Consider the following 7,029-nt stretch of genomic DNA (forward strand, 5'->3'; position numbering starts at 1 on the left):
AGTTAGCTTTTCACCTTGGAAATCCACTGTATAATTTTCAGCTAAAAGAAATGTACCATAAATATGTTTCTAAATCATGTCTCAAGAGAGTTCGAGTAGTTGAAACAATGAAAACTTTGTAAGATTCTTTGTGTTATACTATTTAAGTTTGCATCCATTTTTACACTAACGGAACTCCTCCACCGTCCACACTAACAAATAAACCTAAAGTAATTATAGCACGCTTTCAGTTCTATATTAAAGAGTTATTAAGTTGACTTGCACATTATGGAAAAGAACTATAACAACAACTACCAAATTGCAAATCAAGAAAGTCGTGTCCTTCACTGTGTGTTCGTTTTTTTATTAAAAAAATTAGAAGAACGATGCAATAAGTGGGTTGAATTGAATTACGCTTATTTATTTATTAATTAACGACAAGTTGGTTACTTGAAGTTTCCCACTTTCTTCCATTGCTGTTGATAGTGCTTTCCATCTTATCTCGTTACTATAATAAAAATATCCCATCAGTCACTTTTATGTTTATAGTGCTTTGACGATGTAGCAAATAATACCCATGTTTAAAGATAATTAAATCTTCTCTATCCAATTATTTTTTAGCATTGTGCCCTTCACTCAATCAATATCAAACAAAGTAATTTATGTTCACCACTCTACTATTCTTAATAGAGTTATTTAAGTCCGTACATTACGGTCATTAAGCACAATACTTTTGTACAAGTCAAATACTGCTACTTTTTTTGGTGGGGGAAACAGATTTTATTTTTCATTCCTTTAACTTCATAAGAAAGAATAAGACAAACCGGCCATGTAGAAGTCATTTTCTTGATGCCTTCATGCGACGCAATTCAATTCAGACGGACTATAAACTTACAGGAAGCACTATGGCATATACAGATGACGAATAAACTAAAGATTACAACAATATTGTCATAGCAAAGTGTTAAATAGGGGGTTTTCTTGAACAGTTTTACCAGGATTATGGCCATTTCATTCGTTCAGCTTGCAGACATCGACAAACTTTTGCACAGCATTGCGGTATTGAGTTCCCTGCAACAGCACAGTGAAACAGAGCAATCAGGCTTAGAGACTAATATACTCTTTATTGATGCAATTGTTTAGATGTACATCTATAACGTTGAGTCAATGCACTGATCTAATGTGAACATGTAATTTAAAACTCTAGGGGAGTGATAACATTCTCTTAGTTTCTCAAATTAGACATGTATCTTTATTGTTGTAATTAATGAAAACAGAAAGAAGAACATCCATGGTCTTTGAAAGCAGTTGCTGATGACAAAAGATATCCCGTTCTTCTCATTATTGAAATTCTTTATTAGCATAAGAACCTTTTCGAGGAGGGGGAGGAAGTGGAGCATCGGCGAAAAACCTTGTGGGCTTCTGGTTCTAGTTGGCGCCAGGTTCATAACTCTAGGGAGTATTAGCCTGCTCCTCTATTTTTCCTCCAAACTTAAATACTAGGGGCTTTGTCCACAGTATGATTTGAAGACATGCACCTAACTCACACATCAAGTGCCGCATCCTTAAGACTAAACTAAACCTTAGGCCAGAAGAAAAAGCTATTCATTCCATTCTGAATCTACAGTTCTGTTTACCATGGACCAGTTATTTCACAACAGTCCCAAATAAACTACCACCTAAGGTAGCAGTAATCACTGAAATAGATCAAACCCCGCGTGCCTTGGAACTCGGAAGGTACTATTCAGCTTATAGCAGGAGACTCTGTGTACATGGGAATGAGAAACACAGTAAAAAGAAGATGCAATGCTGATAGAGGATATGAAGTGTGGAAGCTGGAGCGAGGTTCCATAAACCTCAGGTGTGAGGGACTTGGCTTGAGTATTGTAGGAGTCTAGGAGGGGGCTGCAGGTTGAGAATACTTTTCTGTCTTCCTTTTCTATATTTTCTGGGAGGGGTGGGGAAAAGGGGGAGCCGCTGTTGAGGGCTTTAGCCTAGAGAGGGGCTGTTGACAAGCATCAAAGCTACACTGATGTTTTGGCTGCTAATGATGTTAGGAGCCCAGCAAAAGCATCTTTTATAGTTTTATTGTTTCTGAAAGAAGTTCTCAGTGTCTCTATTTTCCATGAAAATATCACCTGTTTTCACCACATAAAAAAGAACACGAACTGGAGAAGAAATATAGAAGCTTTTAATATTGTTGGCTACCGCTATAGGATTCTTCTGGATCAGCAATATCATTTAGAAAGGCACAAGTAGACGCAGAAATCCAAATGAGCACCCCCACAAGGCCACAACTAAGATGAGGACATAGGAAAGAGGAAAATGGCTATGGCATAGTAGCAGAGTGGTCTTTCTCGGGCAAAGTTCGGGACTCTGCTGTTCTGGTATATACTATATTAACATCATAGTGATAATGTGATATGGTAATAAACTTGAAGCAGATAACCACACGCCAATATCAGATTCCACACTATGTCATCTTCTCACAACAATGAGATGGTCCCACATCGATAATTAATGAGATGGGTGGTATATTTATAAGGCTTGGGAAATCTTCCTCCCTTTGAGATAGCTTTTGGGGTGTGAGTTACCTGCGAAACCTAATTTAGCAGGGTATCAAAGCAGGACCCATCTCACCCAATGTTGGGTTCCCAAATTAAATTGTCCACACTCCATATGGCCAACCCTGGGTGTGAGGTGGGGGTTGAAGAATGAAAAAAGTCTCACATTGGTGGTTAATAAGATGGATGATCTTCTTATAAGGCTTTGACAATCTACCTCCCTTTGAGCTAGCTTTTGAGGTGTGAGTTAGGCCCAAATTCTAATTTAACAAGTAATGAGATACAATGGTGACTAAATAAAATCTACCTAAAGAAGCCCATTCATGGAAAACTAATGATATTTAGTAATTTCATTTTATCTTCATAAAATTCTGACGAGAGTGGTGATAAGGCCAGCTAGTACATGCGCACTCAGTCAATCCATCAAGCAGCCTGCTACAACTCACAAATGCAGGTGCCTATAACCATACCCACTAAGGCTCAGCAAATGGACTCACACTTATTATTCGAGCTAGGATCCAAACGTGGGATCTACGAGTTTTTATTCCTATACCTCAACCACTCATCCGTCCCATTGGAGACATGCTCCAACCAGTCCAAAGATCAGACAGAATCCAATTCACCATAGTGCCAACTTTATAAATGTGACAATATTCTTGATATTATGGAGAACTCTTTTTCCCACAAGCATGTGCACCTCATCTGAAAAAGAGAACATTGTAGGGTGCACATATCTTTTTCCACTACAAACAAAAAGAATCAACAGACTCAGAACTTTGCATAGCTAAGAAACATCACACATAAGAACAGCTTTCATTATGTAAACATGGTTGATGGTAGCATAAGACATCAAAATTCCTCAACATGCAAGTCGTGACCCAAGGCACTACAAGTTCAATTTCATTTGTATATGTCTCTAATATTTTTTATAGTAGGGAGGCAGAGGGAAATTATATCTGGAACATACACAATTCAACAAACTCTGATGGAGTAAATAGCAACTGAAAGCCTACCTCCCAGTAAAGTTGCTTGCAATCCATGCATTGCCAAAATTCCAAATTCTTGTTAAACAAGCAGTTTGGAATCACTTGAAATCCCTTAGCTGCTTCAACAGCTTCTTCTGTTGTCAGAGGTTTTTGGATGAACTTACCGTTGCATTTTGTGCACCTTGACATCAACTGGTCCTCAGAAATTTCCAATTGAAAAGTTTCTATTACCTGTAGATATGCAAGGTAATATTGCCATGAGCAGACGGTTGACAAATTGTCAAAGAAAAATTTTCGATACTGTTCACTTGCACTCCTGTCCCCCATCCCCCTTTCCTCTCACATTTTGTTCATCCATTCAAAACATTTTCATATCTAACTGCATGCTCTACAATTTGAAGGCATTCATTTTACCTCAACCAACTGATCGTTCTTTAAAAGACTCTTCACCCGGTATATCTGATTTTTTAAGAGATAATCATGTCTCAAGAGTTTGGCATCTCGTGTTAGGAGTACTCTCTTCTCTTTACAGGCTTGTTCAATTAAATCCCTGAAGAATCAAAAGTCAGAAAAGTTATCACAACACCATCTAGGGAAAACAGATGGCTATTGAGTTTCCACTAAGAATCAACTAAGAGAAGTATCGAAAATCATTCAAAACCTCGATTCAGGCTTCTTTGAATAAGGAACAGCAGCATCAATGCCAACGCATCTTAAATGTTTTGCCAATCCTTCAACCTGAAAGATTACCACAAGTCACAACCTCCAATAACAACCACAAAAAGAAGAAAAATGTGCCATACTTTCGCCTCCCAAAGAAAGAGAAAGAGGAGAAATCTCCACCTTAATGCAAGAGAGAGCATTAAAGAAGCCTAGGCGTATCAGTTTTACAGAAAAGCAATATTTGTAACTAAAATATGGTATCTCACCATCACATCACATAGAAACTTAGGACACCCATCCCCACCGGAGGTCGCATCCCAGGGTGGTGGACCTTGCCATTCTTCACCACCTTCTGTTGGACTGCATGTGTTTGCTACTCTACCAGATGATTTCTTTGCTTTCTTTCTCGAGATCTTTGGTTTTCTATCAGATTCACTTAACAAAATTTTATCACCATACTTCCTGACAATTTGTGAAAGCATGTAATCCATCCGATTAGCTTGATCTGGTGGCAGTGCAGTAACCTCTTCATCTGATATGGGGACGGTTTTACAAAAATCAGGAGGGATAGCTTGGACCATCTCTAAAGCTTCACCAAATTTGATACCACACATTTTGTTAGAGTTTTGTTGTGTGTCAAATATCTGTTTCAAACCAAGATCCAGCTGAGACAAATGGAGACCCATCGCACTTTCGACAGAATTCCCTGAAATGGACCGGTTACCAAATGTAAATAGGACAAACTAGATAGACATAATGCAGTAAAAAGGGGCTTCTTTTTGCCTATGATGATCTATAGCTCCTGATGACTGACAGGACATAACTCGCCTTTTCATTTACTGTTTATTCTGGGGCATCACAGATCGGAAATTTAGAAGTTAAAATATAATTGGACATCTGAGGTACAAAGTCAGGACCAAATATGGATTAAGCTCTCTCCTACCACTGCACTGCTGCAAACACTTATCATACCAAAGCTTCTTTCAGAAGGGGCATATTGTATTACCCCACCCCCCAACACACACACACACACACAAGCACACTTACTTTTGTTGTTCGAAAGGAGATATACTCCAATAGAAAACCTAGTGAACATACTCAAGACACCTAACTTTCTAGACAGAACTATCTTTCCAATCAAGGAAGTCGGTTACTGGTGTATCAGAGCTGCTTCATGGAGGTTGCAACACTTGGGCATGCACTGGGAGAAGATGAGAAAGGTACTTCACCAACCTTCTGTCACGGACTTAGCCTTGAAGACTTCAAGGATATGAATCAAACAATAAGCATCAACTGCTGCGTATTGCATTTGCTCTTCTGTCAGAGGACGCTGTGACCAATCACTGCATTGGAGTTCCTGCACTCGAGATGCAAAAAAGTAAAACAAATGGAGTATTTTAAATTTTTTATAATAAATTCACATCTACATTCCTGAGTAATAAAATGCCAATATCAAGATTGCACACCTTTGATAGAGAAATCCCCAAAACCTCCTGGCAAATTGTTGCCAAGCTCTTTGTTTGCTTTGATAATCTTCTCCCTGGTTGTTTGGGTTGCAGGTTGTTGTATATGCTTGTTATATCTAAAAAGGGTTCCACCTAGTCACCAATTATTAGCTAGTATATGACAAGCATTAACCACACAAAACAAAAATCAGTCCTATAAAAAGTTAACGAAACATAAGAGTGTGCAGCATATAGAATGTGTTGATTGAACCAAAATTGCTTCAAGAGCAAAAATAGTCCCAAGAACTTTAGCAAACTACAAATATTAACTGCAGCAATGACATATCCATAAATTCAACAGTTCTTTTACTATCTAGGACAGTGATTAAAAAGCAAAAGCCGGAAAATTTTTAAGCAACCAAGCATAAGCACCTAGCGCATATACCGGGCGCGGGGTTAAGAAGTCTGTCATTGAGCTATCACTTAGTTCTTGCAGAGTTGGCTTAAGTAGAGTTGACCAGTATATATCACTACACAAAACTATGCAAGTTAAGCTCCTTAATCAATATCATGAAACTTCAAAGCACCACAAGTAACATATCATTTTGCAATTTGAAGTCACATTTGAAAGCAATATGCAATATATAAAATAAAAGCTTTGACAATTGTATTGTAACTCGAATAAGCATATCTTCAGAAGACAAAAAACAAAACTAACCCTATCAAAACCAGGTTCGCAGCCATGAGCGCAGAAAGTAGAAGATAAATACACTAAATCCTGTTTGAATCTGAATCCCAATTTCAGTATATTCGGCGATACAAACGCATTCCTAATAAGCTCGTAAATTGATTGTAAAGGGATCGACGCTAGGTCAATTAAGAAGACCGGCGATTCCACCGACGAGTTGTCGGCGCCGGGGAGCTGACAAGCGATTTGGAGAAGCGAGACGGTGGGGAAAGTGGACTGATGGGTTCGAATTGGCTTCCATTCGGCGTCGAGTCCGATGACTGATGAATGAGTCAATGCCCGAGTCAGATGGTTGAACTCGGGCGAGTCAGGGGATGAGACCAGGTGTATGGACTCCATGGGTTCGGAGAAGTCCGTCTCTTGGTGATCCTTGCTTTACTATATTGTGTTAATTGAATTGAAATTGATAATTTAATAATCGAATATCACATATTAAAGTTTTTTATTTTTCATTCAGTGTTTGAAGTTTGTATTAGAGTCTCAATTAAATTTGAATCGCGCACTGCAGGACCCATTTTGGGATAGCACTTTTGTAGGATTTTTTTATGGGAAGTGCTAATGGCCAGAAAATTAAAAAAAGTATAATATTTTATATCACATATTAAAGTTTTTTTATTTTTCATTTGGTGTTCGAAGTTTGTATT

General features: G+C 38.2%; 1 protein-coding gene across 1 annotated transcript; it reads right to left on the reverse strand.

Annotated features, from left to right (window-relative positions):
• Window positions 1-739: 739 nt before the first annotated feature.
• LOC125860238 (uncharacterized) lies at window positions 740-6,764 on the reverse strand. The gene is made up of 8 exons (XM_049540165.1): window positions 6,356-6,764; window positions 5,659-5,790; window positions 5,426-5,549; window positions 4,459-4,898; window positions 4,191-4,267; window positions 3,944-4,079; window positions 3,557-3,760; window positions 740-1,050 (listed from the first exon to the last, which is right to left on the reverse strand). The coding sequence occupies exons 1-8, from the start codon at window positions 6,722-6,724 to the stop codon at window positions 991-993; spliced, it is 1,542 nt and encodes a 513-aa protein (XP_049396122.1). The 5' UTR covers window positions 6,725-6,764; the 3' UTR covers window positions 740-990.
• Between the last annotated feature and the right edge of the window lie 265 nt (window positions 6,765-7,029).

This window comes from Solanum stenotomum, chromosome 3 (assembly GCF_019186545.1).
Source record: "Solanum stenotomum isolate F172 chromosome 3, ASM1918654v1, whole genome shotgun sequence".
NCBI classification, from domain to species: Eukaryota; Viridiplantae; Streptophyta; class Magnoliopsida; order Solanales; family Solanaceae; genus Solanum; species Solanum stenotomum.

Coding starts and splice junctions, on each gene's coding strand:
- LOC125860238 (XM_049540165.1), bottom strand. CDS start 6,724: ATGGAGTCCATACACCTGGTCTCATCCCCTGACTCGCCCGAGTTCAAC. Junction 4,268..4,458: donor AGTTTCTATGTGATGTGATG/GTGAGATACCAT, acceptor GTAATCTTTCAG/GTTGAAGGATTGGCAAAACA. Junction 4,080..4,190: donor TCAAAGAAGCCTGAATCGAG/GTTTTGAATGAT, acceptor TTGATTCTTCAG/GGATTTAATTGAACAAGCCT.